We start from the raw sequence: 22,300 nt of genomic DNA, 5'->3' as shown, positions 1-22,300 counted from the left end.
TTGAGCCAGTCCAGGTAGAATCAGCTAACCAAGCGACAGGAAGAGGCGCTCCAGTGCTTCTAGTAGCATCAGTTCCTGAGGTAGCCGGGTTCATGAGTATGGAACAGCCTGACTTAACTGACATACCTGTTGATCAGACTGTTGACCCTTTCAGATATGGATGCTGATATAGGACAGAGACATGCTTTTCAGAAAGCACGGTGCTCTGATCCTGTCCTGGAAGCCCTGAGGCAGAGGGCTGGGCAACTGATCATTGAGGCTTGTAAAGATTGTATCCTATGGAAAGGGGGTTTGTTGTACAAAGATACTGATCCTGTTGATCCTAATAGACCCCCTGGAGAGCAGGCAAACAGATTAAAGTGCCCAGGACATACAGAGAAAAACTCCTACAGATTGCACATGATATTCCAGTAGCAGGACATCAGGGGGGGGGGGGGTGACCTGCACACGCACTAGATTGACATAGAATTTCTATTGGCTGGGAGTATCTTGAGCCATAGCTGACTATTATCGAACCTGTGATGCATGCCAAAGAATGGACAAGACTCAAGATCACCCCCAAGCTCCCCTGAAACCGTTACCCATTATCAGTGACCCTTTGAGAGAATAGCTGTTGATTATAGTGTGGCCTGTAGCTGTTCCTAGTCAGACTGAGAAAAGATATATATTGACCGTGGTGGACTTTGCTACCAGATTTCTTGAAGTGGTAGCCTTATCCTCCATAGAATCAGAGAAAATTGCCACTGCCCTGCTAGAAATATTTTCCCGAATAGGATATCCATGAGAAATACTCTCAGACCAAGGGACACAGTTTATGTCTGAGTTGAACCAGAATCTGTGGGCACACTGTAGAGTGAAATCTGTTCATACCACACCATATCACCCTGAAACTAATGGGTTGGTTGAGAGATTTAATGGGACATTAAATCATATGTTAATGACTTTTGTGGTATCAGGAGACTGTGACTGGGAATAATACCCTACCTACTGATTGCATACAAAGAAGCACCTCAGGAGTCTACAGGGTTCTCCCCATTTGAGCTGCTTTATGGCTAGAGGGTGAAAGGGCCCCTTGACCTATTAAGAGAATATTGGGAGAGGAAAGTTGATACCTCTAACACCCCTGTAATTGAATATGAGGTTAATATGCAGCAGAGATTAGAAGAATGTGTGGACTTTGTCAGATATAACTTGCAGGCAGCCCAAACTAAGCAAAAGACCTGGTATGATCATAAGACACAAAATAGAGAGTTTTATGAAGGCCAGTAGGTACTTTAGTCTCAGTTCATCAGAATAAACGTCAAGCTAATTGGGCGGGACCTTACAAGGTCATAAGACACCTGAATGATACAAACTATGTTATAACTATCGACTCTCAAGACAGAAAGCAGCGTACCTTTCGTGTAAATATGTTAAAGGCCTATGCAAATCACATAGCCATGGTACTAGCTATGTGTAGCCTACCAGAAGAGTGTCAGGATAGTGAACCCATACCTGACCTCCTAGCAGAGACCTTACTAGAGGGGTCTATACAACAAATTGTAGTGGGAGGGCAATTAACCCCTACCCGGAGACTGCAGTTAGAAGCAGTATTTATTCCCCACATGTGGCCATTACTGAAACTAAGGGGACTACATGTGAATCCATGGGTTCCTGCGGTACCGACTTCTGAGAGTCAATACCCCTAGCCTTCCTCTTGCTCCATCTCTGCAAGAGCAGTAACAGAAAGTCAGTAGCAAAAGCAAAAATTACTTTGGTTTTGAAGCACAACGGGCAATTCTACAACTAGTTGCCTCTATTTAGATGTCCCAAAGATACATGGTAGGAGCCTATTCTATAATGGAACCTGGGTGATGCCATTATACCAGCCATAGAGCTGGCATATATGTATACCTAAATATGGAAAGAGTGTGTATAACTTACAGTATTCTGTCAATGATTTACATCAGTTTAACATCAAACTTACAATTTTGTTAACAGTATAACATTAGTAACATGAACAAGTAAAGACGTAGACAGAATGAAAGAGGAAAACTTGAAATAGGACTACCATGAAACAGGATCAAAAATATACATATTTAACAGCACTGAAATTCAAATGAGATATAATATGATGCAAGCATAATAGTGATGGAATATCTAATAAGCACACAATTAGAACATTCAAATAATATTGATATGATACTAACGCTTTTCTACAATGCAGCTTACCATATAGCTGCGGGGCCAATGATGCACCTAAGTGGTATCTCCACCAAGTCCCACCCATGTTCAAGAAATGTGTATACCCCCTTGCATTTATGTGCTATGTAAGTTACAAAATAATGCTTTAGGCGACTCGCGGGCACTTTCTCAGGTAAGTGTACACATACTCATATAAGCGATAGCATTCTAGATATTTACATGTGAAAGGGACATATAGGCGGGAAATTTATTGTCAATTCAGTCCAAATTTTAATGAGGACAGTGGTATAAACCCCAAAAACATCCAACAATGGGATTGTTGTTTGATATTTTTAGGAGGGAATTGTGCTCAAAATTTGGAAAAAAATCTGCGCCAGACTTACGCCTGCTAAAACCTGGTATAAATGCTGGTACCCAAGTTAGGTGCGCTGAGGCCGTATTCTATAACTACACGCTCATGGCCATGCCCCCTTGTGAGTTATACATTAGTAGAGTTAGGCACTGTGCCTTGTAGAATAGCGTGTAGCCAGATGCGCGTGCAAACTTCAATAAGTGCCAATTAACTTCAATAATTGGTTGTTAGCACCCAATTATTGATAGTTAAGGGCTCATTAATCAACTAAAATTGCAGGCACATCTTGGGTGTGGAAATCTGGGTGCCATATATAGAATTTGGGGTATAGTACGGGTGTCTAGAGTATAGAATTGCCTTTATAGTCGAGGTGACAGAATCTGTAAACTAGGACCCAACAAGAAGTTTACGTATGGTTAACCCCATGTATCTTTATACTTTGTGTAAAGCCCTCTGTAATGTTTTATCCACAAACCTTCATCAACTCATCTTGTTCTTATGCATGCTTTATTTCAGCGCAATAGCTATCTATAGCAACATGTTTCTCTGATACACAATCTCATGTCAGTGATTATTTTTCTTTTTGAAATACACACTTTCTTTGGCTTTGTCCCTTCTAGCTTTGTTTTAAGTAATATCATTTATTACCACAATGATGGATATTCTAGGCCCTTTTTAAAATAGGTTTCTGGCTTTTTCTTTCTTCACTTGGATTTTGTGAAAATACTCTTCTTTCCCCGCCCCCACCCTCACCCCCTTTATTGTTAATGTGCTGATTCCAGTGATAATGCAGGCAGGCAGCATGCATCATCTCACATTTCATGCTGGTTAGTAAGCAGCAGGGCTAAAGGCTGGTGTGTGTGTGTGTGCGCGCTCGCGGGTGTGTTTCCTAGTGCTACTTAACTCAGAAACAAAGGATTGCCATGGAAATCACTGCTACTGCTGCTGCTTCCTAGATAAGGCATGCTGGATGATAGAGCAGCAGCAGAGGAGAAAGGCCTGACTTCAGCACACAGGCACTGCTTATCACACCCTTCCCACTTTTCGGTAAGTCCCTGTGCTTTCTGGATGGATGCTTTAGCTGGAGGAAGGAATGCTGAGTAACTTTGCAGCATCTTCTGCAGGATTCAAGTACAGAGATAAGGGATTGCTTTGTAACTGGGGAACACTTCCACCTAACACAGAGGCAGCTCAGGTATAGTTATGGACAGGGCTTTTTTTGAGGTAGTACTCGGGGGTACTGAGTACTGGCACCTTTTCCACTGTCTCCTAAAATTGACCCACGGACCATAGGTTTTAATGAAAGAGCTCAGGCTCAAGACACCAATTCTGCCTTTGTCATAGATTCTGTGACTGGTTGCAGGGGGCCTGGCTATTGTGGAGTGAGTCCCTCAGTGATTATCCCACCCCTGAAGGGTGGCCTGGCATTTGAGTGCCGGCACCTTTTTTGCTAGAAAAATTGCACTGGTTATGGAACTGACCATCCTGCAAAGAGGCAAGGGGTTAGGCTTCCAGTGAACCATGCCCAAGTTCCCCAGGATGTTATCCTCTTAATGAGATTTGTAAATTGAGAGTGAAGTTGTTTGTTGCTTACTATCCCAGCATTCAAGATGTAGGGTATGGGTCCTGCCAAGTTACATAGGAATGTGCATTTCTTAGTTCACCTTCAGGGGTTCTTTTACTAAGTTGCACTAAGAAATGGGCTTAGCATGCCCTTACATGGGCCTTTCCTGCACATTAAGCCCTTTTTAGAGTGGTTGTCAAAAAGGGCTTTTTTTTCTATTTTTTTTTAATGGTCATATGCTAATGTTAGCATTAGTGCATGGCCATTTAAAAAAATTACCATGGGACTTATCACCTCTTATTTAGGTGGTAAGGGCTTCCGTATTATGGATGTGCTAACCAGTTAGCATGGTGGTAATGTGCATGCGCTAGCTGATTACGGCATCCATGCCCATTTTCTGTCCCTGACATGCCCCTCCCCCCCAAAATACCATGTGGTTAGCGTGCACAGATGGCAAAACTATCATGGAACACTTTAGCGTGTCCCATGTTAGGCCATTTTTGCTGTGTTAGGGGTGCGTTAGTACCTAAAGCAGCTTAGTAAAAGGGCCCCTCAGTTTGTTAGCACACCTTAAAAATGTAGTGTGTGCTAAGATGATTTAACATCTGTTAATTGATGTCCTGGTTATTATACAAAACACTCACCGAATGTAGCCTCCCAAACAACAACCACCCTGCTGTCTCGTAAACCTCCCCCCTTCCCTTCAACAACAACCAGAACATGCATAACCTGAGTAAAAAAAGGATAGAGAAAGGAACGAATAAGAAATGGATATGGGAGATAGGAAAAAAAAATGAAAAATATAATAAGAAATGAAGGAAAGAAAAAAGATGAAGGAAAGGTAAAGACACAGATGAAAGAGATGGAGAGAAAAGATAACGTAAGAGGTATCAGAGAGACAGAGGAGGAAGGTGATGAGAGAGAAACTCAGAAGGGAGAAGACACACAAACAAAGGAGAATTTTAAAGAAAGTCAAAAGAAGAGAGAAGATGAAAGAAGAACTTTAGTAATATAAAGATAAAGGGGGAACTGGTGGAAAAGCTTTTTAATGTAAATACTAAGTTCTGTGAACTGTGAAAATACTGGATCGTATTGTGTGTATGTCGTTCTGCTGCTGGGTTGCACAGTTTAAGATGCAGTGTGTCCTGACAAAGCAGTGGCATGCTCTTCTTTCTGAGTCTTTGTCTATGAATAATGCTAAAGGGATGTGAAGTACCAGGTTTAAGATATTTTGGATAAGCAGAAGGTGTATTTCACTTTCACTCACTATTTAGCAGCAGTCTTGGCAGCTTGATGACTGTGAGTGAGTATTCAGGGTTTCCCCCATCAACTCCTCTTCCTAAATACAAAGCTCACGGAGGTGGAGGAAGAACTGCAGCATTCAGTGTTTGCAGTGCACGTGGACACTTTTAGCTTACACACATTGCATTTGTTGTAAAATGTGAAATGACACCGCTCCTAATTTCCAAAAGGGATCCATGATTATGTGGGTGATTAGGAGCTGTGAAATACATGCTCTAAAATCTCCCACATATTTTGTACCTGCTGCATGTACAAGGGGCCAACCTGGGGGCGGGGCAGCATATGCATTTAAATATCAGATGCTCATGTGCTTTTTGAAACCCACAAAATAAACAGTTAATGCATCTCTGGTAATTCCTTTTTTTAACTCAGCTAAATACTTTTATGTGGGCAGAGAAATGTAATGTTGAGCCAGACATCATAGCCAGGGAAAGAAAGATTTACCTTGGTCTTCCTCTGTATCTCAGCCTCCTCTCTGCACTGGAAGACTACCTGTGCTGCTAGAGCCTTCGGTAGCAAAGGAGAATGTGTGTGTGGAGTTGAGATTAAAGCTTGTTGAAGTAAAGCCTCAGAGATGGCAGTACAGGAAGGAGAAGTAGAAAACTGAGGTGTGGTGATTGGTGTAGGTAGTATGGAATGGAGGCAGGATGCTGAAGTTGAGGCATGGCATGACGGATGCATGCATGTGGTCATTTTTTTTCTTCCTTATAGTCTGCAACTTTAACATGGTCAAAATGCATCTCCTGTTGGATTCTTATCATAACCTCATGGTACTCTTCCTCACAGGTGTCCACAGATGACCCATGAAAACCTTCAGTTGATTCTTTTCAAATTCAGGCATTAAAGCATTCATACTGTCTCTCTGAAAATGATTTTGCATAGCCTTTGACTTTCCCACATGGTGAATAAATGACTTCATACTATGGGAATACGTGAGGATCAACCACCAAGTTGGAGGAATGTGGAACACTACGATAAGTAACACAGTAGTGAAGGAGCAGTGTGCCAACAGGATACTTCCAAGAAGACATGAGGGAGACTGAAATTACTGAACACAAAGTTTATTCATGAAAAGACTCAACGCGGCACTGTGTTTTGGCAAAAGTGCCTGCCTCAGGAGTCTAAAAACAAATATATATAAAAATAAAGACAACGCAGCACCGTGTTTCAGCAAAAGTGCCTGCCTCAGGAGTCTAAAAACATATATATATATATATATATATATATATATATATATATATATATATATATATATATATATATATATATATTTGTTTTTACATTCCTGAGGTAGGCACTTTTACCGAAACACAGTGCCGCGTTGAGTCTTTTCATGAATAAACTTTGTGTTCAGCAATTTCAGTCTCCCTCCTGTCTTCTTGGAAGTGTCCTTTTGGCACACTGCTCCTTCGCTACTGTGGGCTATAAAAACTAAGAAAGATAAGATAAGATAAGATGGACCTTTGATCTATCCCTGTAAAGCAATGCTTATGCACTTGTATACTTATGATAGTACTTTGCTACTCTTTCATTTTTACTACTAGAGAACGGACATAATCTTTAATGAGTATTCTAGACTATGGAATAATTTTATAAAGGCTCTCTAGGTATAAAACTGAGTTTTGCATATAGAAAGTGTATTTTATAACATTTCCCACCAAAGAGAAGTATGGAAGGGTACAGAGGGAGCAATCCTATGCATACCTTTATACAGATGTAAAGTGAGTGTCCTGGGTGCAGGACTGAGCAGAGCTTCAGGTTTATAAAATATACTTTATAAAATGCAATAGGATACATGAATAATCAGCACACACTCACACGCATATTTATCCCTGTTCCAGGGCAGGGGCAAATACCCTTTCGTCATTGGTGGCACGTATAAGCACCAAGTTTATAACAGACAGCATGCATGTACTTTCCCTCTTTTAAACTGTTGCTTTTCTGGCATAAAGGGCCAGATTCAGTAAATTAGGCACTGGGAAAACTTCCTCCTAAGTGCTAATGTATAAAGGGCGCTCAAGGCAGAGCACGTTTTATAGAGTAGCTCTTTGCCCGGTTTCCCCTGCCCAACTTTGGGTGTGAGGATTTATGCCTGCTGAAACCAGGTGTAAATCCTGGAGTGCAAGTTGGCCATGTAACCCCGGTATTCTACCATACAGCACCAAAATTTGTGGAACACCCCTGTCCCGCCCAGGGCCACACCCCCTTTTGAATTGCACACTAGAAAAGTTAGTTGCACTGGGATAGATTTAGGCCTGCAGCTGATCTTCATGAAAATCCTAATTATTGCCAATTAAGGGTCAATTAACATCATGTATTGATTGTTAATGGCTCATTAACTAATTAATTTAGGTGCAGATCTCTGATGCACGCCCAGCTTTGGGCAACCTATAGAATCTGAGGGATACTGGTCACACCTCCTTATGTCAGCATTTATTAATTTTCTGGCTGCATCAGTTTCTTTTCAGGCAGCTATTAGAGCACTGGGTCCCAAACCTGGTCCTGGAGGCATCCCTGCCAGTCAGGTTTTCAGGATATCCATAACAAATATTCGTGAGAGAGATGTGCATGCACTGACTCCACTGCATGCAAATCTTTCTCGTGAATAATCATTGTGGATTTCCTGAAAACCTGACTGGCTGGGGTGCCTCCAGGACCAGGTTTGAGAACCACTGTTTTAGAGTCATCTTAGCTAAACATTTCTAGCAGAATGGTTTATTATAGAAAATGAATTTAAAATGTATGAAAAATACACCTTTGGATTATATGTAATTTTATTTTTAATACAATGATCCCTTAAAGAGCTTGAAACTGGCATAAGTCCATTGCGTACATTTTTATTATCTTACAATAATATATTTTTTCCAACTCACATATTCTTTTTGCAGCTTTAAGAATACCCTTCTTCAGTGATGTCCACAGAATGTGTGCATCTAGCGGACCCCCCAGAAGACAGATTGGATAAAAAAGACCAGTGCAGTAGCCTTTTAGGTAAATATGATTTCGATCCTATAGAAGAGAGGCTGAATCATCCTTAGTTATTGTCCAGTTTACCGTAGATTTTTGGCCATGCTGAAACTTTATAGACTTTGCCTTCTGCTGACAAATCTGATGACAGCTGATGGGGCAAAGTGCAGGTCTCTCTCTCCAAGGGTCAAAATATAAGTGCTGAAACTCTAGAGCAGGACGTTCCCAAATCTGTCCTATCAACCTCATAGTCTTTTCAGTTTCCTGGATGTCCACAATATTGTCAAATACTGGTCCCTCTAGCTTTGCTCGGTGGGTCAGGAACACAGCAACCTCTTCCTTTTCCAAAGATGAGGCAGGGAACTTGTATATAGTTTGCATGTTTTAAGTGAATGTATCACAATGAGCTTCTAGTTAACAACTTTCCATATAGTCCTTTTGTATGTCTCAGTCTAAAAACAGGTGAAAGGGGTCCTTTTGCTAAGCGAAGGCAAAAAAACCCAAAAAACCTTAGTGCATCCTTACTGGGTTTTTCTTGCATGCTAAGACCATTTTTACTGCAACAGTAAAATGGCCAAGAAATGTTCCTTTTTTTTAAAATTAATGGCCATGCAGTAACGTTGCCATTAGCTCATAGTCATTAAAAAAAATTACCACGTGAGCACTTACCAACACCTATTTTGCAGGTGGTAAGGGCTCACACGATAATCCTGCACTAGCCAGTTAGCACGTGGTAATGTGGACGTGGTCACTGATTAGTGCCATAGGTCTCATGAGGCCTGCTGGAGGAACCAGTGGAGGCAGGAGTGACTGGAATAGCTCCTGCCCCAAAGAGGCCACTAAACCACCAGGGCAGTTAAAGGCAGGCCTGGGGAGAGCCTTCGGGTGGTCGGGGGAGTAAGATCGGTGACACCCACTCTCTTCCACTGGGGCAGGGTGGGACAGGTGGCTGGCCTAGCCTGCTGGGATCCAGTTTCTGGAGGGGGGGGGGGGGGGTAGTGCTAGTGGCCCAGGAGGACCTGCCTTCTGCTGGGGGTGGAGGAGGTGCTGTTTTCATTTCCAGTTTCAGCCAAAACCAATTAACTAATTTCAGCTGCTGATTTGGTTTCAGTCAAACTGAGAATCCTGGTTTTGATCGGCCTCTAAAGACCATATGGCCTATCTAGTCTGCCCATCCATGCCATCCAGTGGCGTTCCTAGGGTGGCTGACACCTGGGGTGGATCGCCAATGGGCCCTGCCGGGTGCAGCGCGACCCCCCCCCCCCCCGGCGAAAGGACACCCCCCCCAGTGAAAGGACACACCTCCCCCCAGCGAAAGGACATTTTTACCTGCTGCATTTTTACCTGCTGGGGGAGGGGGTGCCACGCGCCTGTCTGCTTCGCTCGTTCTATGCTCCCTCTGCCCCGGAACAGGAAGTAACCTGTTCCGGGGCAGAGGGAGCACGGAATGAGCGGAGCAGACAGGCGCACGGCACCCCCCCCCCCCCCAGCGGTGTGCACCCGGGGTGGACCACACCCACCGCCCCCCCCCCCCAGGAACGCCACTGATGCCATCTACTCTCCCTTTCACTCCCTTAGAGATCTTCTGTATTTGTCCCAAGCTTTCTTGAATTCTGACACAGTTTTCATGTCCATTGCCTCCACCGGGAGGTCAAGCCATGAATTTACCACCCTTTCTATGAAGAAATATTTCTTCAGGTTACTCCGGAGTCTATCCCCTTTCACATTAATCCTCCTATTGGCCACTTGCACTTATGCAAGTCCTGGCTGATATTCAGCTGGGATATACATAAGATACTTATGCAGGTTTTGGCTGAATATTGGCTGGGACCCATATAAATGCCTCCATCAGTTGCTTTATCCCCTGCCTCTCCCCCACTGATTCATACCCCCCCCCCCCTTCATACACACACTAGCCTCCCTGCCAATTCAAATACCCCTGAACAACAACCTGCCATTTCAGACCCACCCCTGAACACCCCACTACCACCACCATGCTGATTCATCTCCCTTGGGGCCTACCTGCATCCATGGAAGTTCAGTGGTGGTATCCAGGTAGAAGAGATCTTCACTTGGTCCTGTCCATAGCAGCAATATATACTAGAATGAGAAACTGAAACAAATGTAAAATATCAGAAATGTTCATTTTCAAAAGTTGAAATATTCCAATCAATAAATTCAGAATAGAATACTTTTTTTCTTCATATCTTGTCTGAATATTTTATTTTTCTGTTCACTTTGATCCCGGTCTCTCTTTTCTGTGTTTCTTTCTTTTTTTCCAGTCTTTACAGTGTCTCTTGTCCATTTGACATTTCATCTTTCTCTATGTCCACTATCCTTCTTTTGCATCCCTATCCATCTTGTCCAGTATCTCCCCTCTGTGTCCCTGTTCCTATCCTTCCTCGTTTCAGTGTCTGCCCTCTAAGTGTCCCTACCCTCCCTTATATTCAGCGTTTCTCCTCTGTTACTCTGTCTTACCTGTCCCTCCATAGCTAGACTCTCTCCTCTCACTCTCTACCCTATACTTCCTCCATGCCCAGCATCTGTCTTCCTGTCCATTCCCTTTTTTTCCCATTCGTTCCACACTCCTATAACCTGGGTTCAGTATCCCTCCCTACCCACCCCCTCACGTCAGTATCACTACCTCCTGGGTCTCCAGTGTCTCTCCCTCTCTTCCATCCAGCATCTTTCCCCCTATTCCCCTCCCCAATCTGCTCTCTCTTTCTGTCTTTCTCTCACTTCCTCTCTCCTCCAAATGGTCCAGCATCTATCCTATCCCTATACCTCGACCGCTTCCCATCCAGTACTTTGTTCTGTCTATCCCTCCCTTCCCTTCTCCTGGTACGGCAGAACAGCATTTCTCCCTCCCTGGGTCGAACACCTCTCTATCCGTCCCTCTCACTCACAGGTCTTGGCAGCCATTTTGAGACCCAGGATCATTGGGGGGGGGGGGGGGGGGGGGGACGGTCCATCAGGAACAGGTGATAGAGGAGAAGCCGAATGTCAACATTTACACTGCTCCTTCCAGCAGGCATTTATGCACACCTCCTATTACTTTCTGTTAAATGGGTAACCATGTCTGTACTGTAGGACAATCCAGGGCACTCCCTCTCCCTGCCCTACCCATGCACCCTTGACAACCCTAGCCCCGCTCTATAACCTCACCTAGCCCCACCCACTTTAGCCTCCCCAAACAACTGAGTCACCATCCGACCACCTATGTTCACATGATGATGGGAAGAGTTGATTGGAAGAGGAGGCATTCACTAAATAAATGTGTTTCTGTGTCTGAAGAGTGAGAGAATACTAGATTCTATACATGGTGTTGAAAAATCAGCGCCAAAAAAAAAAATAAGCTATTCAGTAAACAGTGCTTCAGTAAAATAAATCAGCATTTTAATAAAATTAAGCAATTCAATAAACAACGCCGTTTAACACCAGTAGCCATGTCTAGCTTTTAGGCACAAGGATTTACACCAATTGAAATCTAGTATAAATCCCCATGCCTACATTAGGTGCGGATCAGACATATTTTGTAACAGTGCACATAAATTCTTGGAATGCCCATACCCCACCCATGCCCCTCACATGGTCACACCCTGTTCTCAGATCCGTGCATTAGAATTTATGCGCACATCTTTATAGACTATGCCTAGCGAGATATGCATGTAAATTCTAATTATTGCAAATTAGCATCAATAATTGATTATTTGCACCCAATTCTCAGCTCTAATTGGTTTGTTATTCAATTAAATTGCATATGGAAATTGGACACATGCCTAATTTCACACACACAATTTTTAAGTCCATATATAGAATCCGAGCGAGAATGCATACATATGTGTGGTGTGAGTGGTTGTGTTTTTTTTTCCCTGGTGGGTACATCTGATATAAATGGAGGTTTCCCTTTGAAAATCTGGATTGGAGTAGTGAGGTCCGGTAGCACACCAAGGGTAGGGCGGTGAAGGCGGTCCGCCCTGGATGCAAGTAGCAAGGTGTGTGCAGCTGTCGGCTCTGCCAGTCCCCTGCCCCTTCTGACGTTACTTCCTGTTCTGGGGCAGGGGAGTAGCAGAGTCGACAGGCACATGCTGACTCCATGCACCCCTTGCTAGGAGGAAAGGTGGTAGGGTGATGTGCTTTGGAGGGGATGGATCAGTGGCAACCCGCCCCGGGTGGCGAAAAAGCTAGGAACAGCACTGGTGAGGTCTACTGGTACAAATGTGCCTTATAGAGGGGCTCTTTTAAGGGGCAAAGAAGGGTGTTAAGCTGAAATTAGTTAATATATTCTACCACAATGTTCACAGAACTGGCAGGTTAGTTAGTGACTTTCATGGTAAATATAAATTTGTGCTTTTGCAGCCCTCTGTCTATTAAAGGGGTTGATAATGTTCTAATTCCTTTGCTCATTCCCCTTATCCTCTCTCAGCAAAGGTCCCTCCCCCTATTATAGGCTCCAAATAAACTCCCCAACAGACTTCCCCTCAAAGAGACCCCACAGACACCCACCACCAATCGGACTCCCCTCCCCCCCCCCCCCCGATCCCCTAAAACAGGCTGTCCACCTTCACAAAGAGACCCCTTCAGACCTAGCATCACTATCCACGGTGTCTAGCAGCGGGGAAGAGGGGCTATTAGTGATCCCTTGTTGCTTCTCTCCTCTTTCTGTCCTTCTCTTCTCTGTTTTCTGATCTTTCTGATTCTTTGGTGTCTTTTCTATCAGTTCTTTTCCTTATTCATTTTTAGAATTGTGAACTGTGAATACCATTGTGTGCTAAGGCAGTACATAAAAATTGATATAGACATTCATGTGCAGCAGTGGCGTAGCCACAGGTGGGCTTGGGTGAGCCAGGGCCCACCCATTTATGGCTCAGGCCCACCCAACAGTAGCACATGTTTAGTGGTAACTGGTGGGAATCCCAAGCTCCGCCAGCTGAAGATTTTCCTCTGATTGTAACGAAAACGCTACTCTCCATGACACCGGCACCTGCGCATGCTCAGTTTTCAGTGCATGCCTGCTGCCAAGGTGGAAAGAAGCGTTTTCTGACCAGCTGAGATAATTTTTTTTTTTTTTGGGGGGGGGGGGAGAACACTTTGTGCCCACCCAATTCTTGCCTAGGGCCACCCAAAATCTGTTGTCTGGCTACGCCCCTGATGTGCAGTATACATTTTATCCAGTGTAAAATTCAGGAAGGGCTGTTGTGAGAGAGGCTGTGGGGCTTGAAGGCACCCAGGGACGTTATCCTCAAGGGCCATTTTCAAAGGCAAACTTTATGGCAAAGGACCTGTGGTTTCCATATAGTGTGAGTATTTTTACCCACCGAGAGGGCTGGTTAATTTTTAAATATATTTTTTTCCATAGGTAAACAGATTTGAAAAAGTAATAATCTGCTCTGTGCATGTAATACTTTTTTTGTGTGTGCAGATGATCTCTCTGAACAGCTAATAAAAAACTGTGATGTTGAAAGTAATCAAAGAACAAGCAAAAATTTTCAGAACCCCGACCAGGAGCTGAAGAAACCTAAGAGGAAAGACACACCTGCATTGCCTATGCCCCCTTTCATACCGAGTGAGCAAGATTTTAGTCTGCATGCTATTAAATTATAGTTTGTACCAAGGGCATAGCCAGACTTTGCGGTGGGAGGGGGCCAGCACATTTTGTTCTGCCACTCCGCCGCCACCCCCTTGCCACCTTGCCGCTCACCACCCACTGCCACAGCAAATACCTTGGCTGGCGGGGGTCCCCAACCCCCGCCAGCTGAAGTGTTGCGCAGAGCCATTCTCTGGTACTGCCGTGTTGCCTGCCCTGCTCTGTCTTCCCCTCACATCCTGCACGCTCCTTTTAGTGAAATTGAGCATGCTCAGTTTCACTAAAAGGAGCATGCCGGACATGAGAGGAAGACAGAGCAGGGCAGGCAATGCGGCAGCACTGGAGACTGGCGCTGGACAACGCTTCAGCTGGCTGGGGTTGGCGACCCCTGCCAGCAAAACCAGGGGCCCAGAGGAAATTGGGGGGGGGGCAGACCCCCCATGGCCCCACTTAGCTACGCCATTGGTTTGTATACATTTTGATGTGGATTGGATAAGGAACATCATTTTTCTTTTGATAAAGTTTTTATTGGTGGCACAAAGTAACAAACATCAGAAGAACATTGATAACAATCAAGAGAGTGGGAGCCAAAAAAAAGTGCACCAACCCTCGGATTCTATATAACATGCCTAGATTTACGTATGGTTCTGTGTGTAAATCTAGGCATATTCTATAACTACACGCGTAGATTAATTGTTTTAACAAGCTGTTAAGCATTAACAGCTCTTAACAAGCAATAATGAGCGCGCGTCAAAAATACACACTGATGCTAGTGCAGGTCCCCCTTTTACCACAGCTTAGTAAAAGGGCCCCAAAAGGATTTAGACCAACTGAACCCTAAATTAGGCACAGATCCCCCCAAACTCTATAACACTGCAGGCAAATCCTAGAAATGCCCCTGATCTGCCCATGTCCTTCCCATAGCCACACCCACTTTCAGATCCTCAGAAAAAATTACACACGTATTCCTCTGCTAACAAGTTAGTGGGTGATAATGTAGCTGTGCTAACTGATTAGTGGCGGGATGCCCACTCTCTACCCCCCACAGAACATCCGAGTGTGTCCCACGGTATGACATTTTAAGCTGCGTTAAACACATTAGCGCCTAATGCAGCTTAGAAAAGGGTTCCTAAGATAGGGACAGTCGTATACTTAGGATAATATGGTATATGCAAATATTTTTATAATTATCTTTCCCAAATATTATATCGTTTTTTAAAAAAATATGTTTTTCTAGATTTTTGATACTTTTTATTCTGCAGATTGGCGAGTCATTTTCCCTGGTAATATGAATCCTATGACTAGAATCATCTATCCATACCAACTTTAGATGAGAAAAACATTAAAGTATAGGCCTTTTTCCTCAAAGTTGTATCATAATAGGTATGTCTTTCATGGGCCCTTTTACTAAAAGGTTGGCGCATGGCAACAGGCTTGCTGCGCGCTAACCTGGAACTACTGTCTGGCTACCGCAGCAGCCAGGTGGTAGTTCTCACCCCCAGCATGCACCATTCCCGGTGCTTAAAAAATCTTTGCTATTTTTGTAGTGCTGGTGCTTACCCGGAGGTTATCGGGAAGCACCGTGCGCTGGTTAGCACAAGAGCCTTTAACGCCACCTCAGCGGGTGGAGGTAAGTGCTCCCTCCCCCTCTTAAATGGCTGCACAGCAAGTGGTTCACTTACTGCGCAGCCATATCTTTTTCAGAAAAAAAAAAGACAGCCTTTTACCTGCTGCAGTAAAAAGGGGCCTCAGCGTGCGTCAAAAACACATGCTGATGCTAGTGCAGGCCCCCTTTTAACGCAGCTTAGTAAAAGGACCCCTTGTTAACCAATAATGTTTCTGTCATGTCTGTCATAATTATGATTTTTTTTTTGTTACATTTGTATCCCGTGCTTTCCCACTCATGGCAGGCTCAATGTGGCTTACAGGTACTTATTTGTACCTGGGGCAATGGAGGGTTAAGTGACTTGCCCAGGGTCACAGGGAGCTGGCTGTGCCTGAAGTGGGAATTGAACTCAGTTCCCCAGGACCAAGGTCCACCACCCTAACCACTAGGCCAACTTTTCTCCCCTCCCCCCTCCTGAGTCCTTGCTTATATTATTTCTATAAATGACGTACTTTTTCTCATACAGGCACATTTCCTGACTCTGAACGGCAAACTAGAATTTGTAATACACAAATGAATCCACAAAAAGGCAAAGTAAGTCCAGATTCTCAGAGCTCTGAGGAGCAGCTGAAAAAACCCAGGAGAAAGGACACACCAGCATTACACCTACCACCACTTATATCAGGTAACGCAGCAGAAAAAAGGTATAATTTTAGCTTAGAACTTGGAACCGTTAACAGCAGAGGAATCATGCAAGGAAGACTTTATTTACTTTAGATTAACACTCACTTGGCTTGGACTTGGATTGGATTGGATTTATTACTTATAACAGGCCCTTGTCCAGGGCGGCAAACAAAAGTACATACATCAAATCACATAAAAAACAATTTACAAAACAAATTTTTCACAATACACAATCAAAAAGAGAACAAATGTCCAGGTTCCCTAGATGGATTAAGTAGTAGCACCAGCAGGCACATAGAACACTAAGCGCAAATCGGGCAGGTGGCACTTCAGCACTCTCCTTTCAGTCCAGACCATACATAGTATATATTCACACTTGACCAGTTATCCAATAAAGAGTGGAATTTATTGTGGCCGCAGCATTCTACAATTTATATCTATGAATTATTCACAATAGCAAGCAAATTCCAATCATGTATACATTTTACACTAATAACCAAATATATGACTCGATTTCTATCTAGAGCATTTGAGGCAAGTGGCCTAGCCTTTTTGAGTCACATAGTTCTCTCTTTTTCTGCCATAATCATGCTGTAGCTTTTTGCTCCACTTGGGGCATATACCGCCGACATGCCCAGGTGCTAACATCACAGCTTTGCTCAAGGGATTGCCGTAAAAGCATCTTCCCTCTCACACCCGTTGACTCTCTTTCTTGAAGCCTTCAGCCTCCCCATTCCGTCCAAGTCTGAGGTAGGCTCCGCTGATCATCTGCTAATCTGGCACTGGCCCCCCTCCATACAAGAGGGGAACTGCCCTTGATCTTAGACATCATCCATGCCACTGCTAGCATGGGACAACAACCACATGACCTTTGACCTTGCTTTGATCTGAAACATAGTGTGGTGTACTCTTTCAGGCTAGGACCCACCGCCTGTGGAATGTTGCGACAAGTCCCTACCTCCTTGATATGGGGTGGGTGGGGTGGGAGAGCTGTGGAAGCAGCAGGCTAAAATGGTGAATGCACCTTGCAGGCACTGCCCTTCTTGCTCCCAGAGGTCACCTCTTTCCCCACCTCCCAGACTTCCTATCTTGTTACCTGCCTCCCTATAGGTCCTCTATTCCTTAGTGCCTCCCCCTTACTTATCCCTTTCCTAACTTGCCTGTGCTTCAGCTCTTCTATACTTCCCATCCCCCTCCCCCCGCCCCCTCCCCCCTAGTCCTGCTGTGCTGGGCCACCGCCCGTTTGTGCTTGTGACCGCCTAATGCTGGATCACTGTCCTTAACAAGTGTGTTTTCATTTGTCGCTTAAATGTTTGTGCATGTCTCTCATTTTTAAGTCGACTTGGCAGCTTATTCAATGCCAATGGTCCATTTATTGAAAAAGTTCCTTTTCGAATTATGTCCAAATGCACTCGATTTAAGGCAGGCATTACCAGATCACAGAACATCAGTAATCGTAATTAATGACATAGAACACTTTTTGCACTTCTTGTTTCAAATGTAAAGAAAACTCCTGATATAAAACATTATGCAATAACTAAAGTAGTTTATAACGTACACGACAAGCAACTGGTAACCACCTCAGTCTCTTCAGATATACAGTAATATGTTTAAACTAGCAAATCAAAGAATAAGCAAACTGCCGAGTTATGAAACATCTGCACAGATATAGTACAAGTGGCAGGCAAACCCAAATAGGCTGTTACACTACAGTAATCAATACCGCTCAAAACCATGGCTTCAAGAACTCTTAGAAGATCCATGTTTGGCAAAAGTATTGGTAATGTACTCAACGAATGAAGTTTAAAATAAGAACTGTGTACCTGCTGCTGAATCTGGAGCCGGAGAGAAAATTGAGGATCAAACAGTAACCCCAGTCTTTGCACCCGAGTACTCCCTTTCACAGACATTTCTGATAAAGGGGAAATGGGACTTGATATACCGCCTTTCTGTGGTATTTTGCAACTACATTCAAAGCGGTTTACATATATACAGGTACTTATTTTGTACCTGGGGCAATAGAGGGTTAAGTGACTTGCCCACAGTCACAAGGAGCTGCAGTGAGAATCGAACCCAGTTCCCCAGGATCAAAGTCCACTGCACTAACCACTAGGCTACTCAGGAAAACAGGCATAGAGTTGCCACTAACACAGAGCAATTTTGTTTTATTATATAACTTTGTAAGTCTTAGTGCTTTGAAAATATGGCTCCACATGTTTTAATGGTCAGCCTAACCTGTGCAGCCAAAGTACACATTATACCAGTTTTTCAAGGGTAAAGTACCCATATTTGTCTTTGAGAAATATCCCATTGTAAAAACCATCACACTTTTACATCTGCTATGTAGTATGCACAATCCCCTGGAATCTATCAATGGCGACTAAAGTTGCAAGCGTAGATAAACAAGCGTAGACGATTTACATGTGCAACTTAATTGCTTAACAAGCTAATTGACCACTAACAAGAAATTATTGGCACTAATTGGCAACTAATTTGAATTTACACGTGCAAATTTCTAAGCTGTGTAAAGTGGTGCATGTAAATTCTAATGCGTGGATCACAAAAGGGGGTGTGGCCATGGGCGGGGCATGGGTAGGTCATGAGCATTCCTAAAATTTACTCGCACTTTTATGGAATACCCCTGATCCATGCCTAAATTAGGTGTGGTCATTTACACCAGGTTTTAGTTGGTGTAAATGGTTGCGTCTAAATTTTAGTCATGGGGACAGGTTCTACATATATTCTATAAACTGTACCCAAACTTTAAGTGAGATTTATAGAATAGACTAAGCACGGTTTTTATCAGCACCGATTTTGTAGGTGCCATTTATAGAATTTGATCCAATGGACCTAATATTGAAAAAAAGCTGTGCACCTAAATTTTCACCCCATTTTCAGCCAAATGGGCTCAGCATTCAAAGGATTTATGCTCCTAACCTTGCCATTGAATATCCGGGTTAGCCTCTGACTCATCTTGAATATCTATTCCTACATGTAAATGGTAGCTTTCTGAAATTGCTATTTGCATATGGATGCCATTTAAAATTACCTCTTTTGTGAACTGCAAGTTCATTTAAGAGTTTGCTTACCCATTCAGTATTGTTTTTTCTTGTGTAATCCATTTTAATCCATTTGCACTGAGTTGGTTTCTCTGCTGTTTACTGTGATCAGATTTATAGATTTTCTCAGTGAGTCTTTCATAGCATTGATTTTGTTGTTGAAGAGGAGTAGACCGTCTCTAATTTTTAAATTTTTGTAGTGGTTCTGATATTTATGCAACCTCAATGGATGGGCTCACAGTTGAAGACAACAGTCAGAAGTGAGGAAATAAAAAAGGAGAAAACCAAAGCAAATCCAGATAATCAGGTCATGATTACTTCAAAAACAATGTAAACCAATTGTCGAAAGGCTCGACACGGCTGTGTTTCAGTAGAAATGCCTTCGTCAGGAGCCTTATCTTAGTACCCACAGAAACAAAAGTGTAAAATAATGACTGGTACAGATATAGTACACATTAGACTCAGACATGTCGAGCGGTAACACCCAGCATTGGGCTCATAGCTTGGAGTTACCACTCAATATATTTGAGTCTAATGTATACTATATTTGTACCATTCAACATTTTTACGCTTTTGTTTCTGTGGGTAATAAGATAAGGTTCCTAACAAAGGCACATCTGCCAAAACACGGCTCTGTTGAGCCTTTTGATAATTGGCTTACACAAAGCAAGAAGCGCAAGTGAATCTTCAGTCCTGATTGTTGGCTTTACACACATCCGTGAGGTTTGGAGTTTCTCTTTCCTTTTTGGTTCTTGTGACTCTCACACTTGAAGATGCGTTACTAGCTGCTGAAATAAAGAAAGCTGAAAGAGGTAGTAAGTTTTAGCCTAAGAAGGTGGTATGTTGTATACGTCAGCTCTTTCACAGGATACTTTTGCAAATAGTAAAGGCTCCTTTTACAAAGTCGCAATAGAAAGTGGCCTTAGCGCACCCTTGAGCGGGTCTTTCCCGCACGCTAAGGCCATTTCTACCGCTGCCAGAAAATAGCTGATTTTCCATTTTCCAAATGAATAGCCAGATGCTAATGTTGCCATTAGCGTGCGGCTATTACTATTTTGTAGGTGGTAAGGGCTCATGCGCTAATCCTGCGCTAATCGGTTAGCATGTGGCAATTAGCACAGAAATTCCCACTCTCTGCCCCCCAGACATACCCCCTCCTAGGAAAATTAAAAAATATTTGTAGCACCTGGTTTGTGTGTGTACATTCAAAACGTACCATGGGACGCCTCAGCGCATCCCGCAGTAAACTCTTTTAAGTTGTGGTAAGCACGTGCTAGTGTTTATCGCAGCTTAGTAAAAAAAAAGCCCTAAGTTAATCTTTTTTGTCTCTTCTTTGAAAAGAGAAAGAAGGGATGTGTAAGTTAAATTTGCTTCTGATTTGCATTAAAATGTCATTATTGTGTGGTAATAGCACTGTTCAAGAACATGAAATGCCCCATTATAAGGAAAATATTAATGAACTGCACTGCACACAAAAGCATGCATAATAGCTCACTGATATTTACGAGAGTAATAGTAAAGCAGATCACACTACATTTTGCAATCTGCATTAATTCTTAAAATATATCTATACCTCAAAAGATAGAGTTTACTCTGCCCTGAGAGCACTGGCAGGCTAATTTGTCTCTGAAAATGCTTAGACTACTACTACTACTACTACTAATCATTTCTATAGCGCTATTGAACGTACGCAGCGCTTCACACTTGAACATGGAGAGACAGTCCCTGCTCAATAGAGCTTACAATCTAATTATGACAGACAGACAGGACAAGTAAGGGATAAGGGTTAGGACTGACAGGACATATCAGGGATAGGGGCAGTTGAAGGTTTAGGTTTAGGAGTTAAAAGCAGCATCAAAGAGGTGGGTTTTTAGCCAAGATTAGATTAGAGACAGATAGTTCTACATTTACGCTACCCCAGTGCTTCCCAAACCTGGTCCTGCAGGCACCCCAGCCAGTCAGGTTTTCAGGATACCCACAGTGAATATTCATGAGAGATCTGCATGCAGTGGAGGCAGTGCGTGCAAATATCTCTCATGAATATTCATTGTGGATATCATGAAAATCTGACTGGCTAGGGTGCCTCCAGGACCAGGTTTGGGAACCACTACCCGAAGCACCAAATTATCCTCCCCAAAGCACAGCTTCTCCCCTTATAGTCCCCAGTTCAACACCCCCTCCTCCTCCTCCACCCATCCAGTATAGCTAGCTGAAAGCCACAATCCCTGTGCCCAAAACACTCCTACAGGACATACCAAAACAGTAACCTCCCAAAGTGATCTAATTTATTTTATGAATTTTAACATTAGTAAGGTAGGAGTGCCTGGGAAGACCTCCACTGGCTCTTGGTGGTGGGTCGGGGGCAATTCTTTCTTTTGGCAAATTGTATTGGATGGGCTTTGGACTGGAGACAGGATCACTACCTAGCTGTTTTGGGATAGGTGGGTTATGCCAGGGGGAGTAGAAGGTAGGATTAGGTGCCTAATAAGGCTAACTCAGGGCTTGCTGGCTGTTTAAAATTTTAGGGTTCAAAGGTGAAGGGGGGGTGTGTGTGGGAAATGTATGTTCCTTGCAATGGTAAATATCATAAAAATGGTGCATTAATGTGCTACTTTAGTACCTTTTAGTAACTAAGCCTTTCAAAATTCCATAGTTGTTGTGTTTTGTTTTCTCAGTGCACAAGATTGTAGAAAGGAATTCCACTGGGTAGTCGCGGAACACTGGATCAACCCATGTTTCCTACTTTAATCCTTATTATAATCTCTGATACATTGTTGTACATTCATGTACAAATCATGAGTACTTGGCATGGAAGTATATTGTAAAAAGTTGTCAAAACACTGTAACTGTGACATAATAGGTCAATCAAAGTTACTTATTATCTTGGTATTGGAGCTTACAAAGTTATTTAACCTTTATATAATGATGTCATTAATGGCCTAATTCTAGATATGGTGTCCAAAATTGCATGTGGAAATTTGGGCGCGTGCCCAAT

General features: G+C 43.2%; 1 protein-coding gene across 3 annotated transcripts in view; it reads left to right on the top strand.

Annotated features, from left to right (window-relative positions):
- Positions 1–3,494: 3,494 nt before the first annotated feature.
- The window catches only part of PPP1R17 (protein phosphatase 1 regulatory subunit 17), a 38,544-nt gene continuing 19,738 nt past the window's right edge, over positions 3,495–22,300 (top strand). For 2 of the 3 annotated variants that reach the window (XM_030205669.1, XM_030205653.1), the window contains exons 1-4: positions 3,495–3,583; positions 8,291–8,393; positions 13,792–13,935; positions 16,089–16,247. In XM_030205669.1, coding sequence (XP_030061529.1) covers positions 8,315–8,393; positions 13,792–13,935; positions 16,089–16,247 — 382 coding nt within the window. In that variant the 5' untranslated portion in view covers positions 3,495–3,583; positions 8,291–8,314. Of the gene's footprint in view, positions 3,584–5,926; positions 5,941–8,111; positions 8,116–8,290; positions 8,394–13,791; positions 13,936–16,088; positions 16,248–22,300 lie in introns of those variants that run through there. The other variant, XM_030205661.1, reaches the window with a different exon arrangement.

Source organism: Microcaecilia unicolor, chromosome 1 (genome assembly GCF_901765095.1).
Source record: "Microcaecilia unicolor chromosome 1, aMicUni1.1, whole genome shotgun sequence".
Taxonomy (NCBI): Eukaryota; Metazoa; Chordata; class Amphibia; order Gymnophiona; family Siphonopidae; genus Microcaecilia; species Microcaecilia unicolor.
Note: the sequence above shows the minus strand (reverse complement) of the source record. Positions and strands in the feature narration are given on the sequence as shown.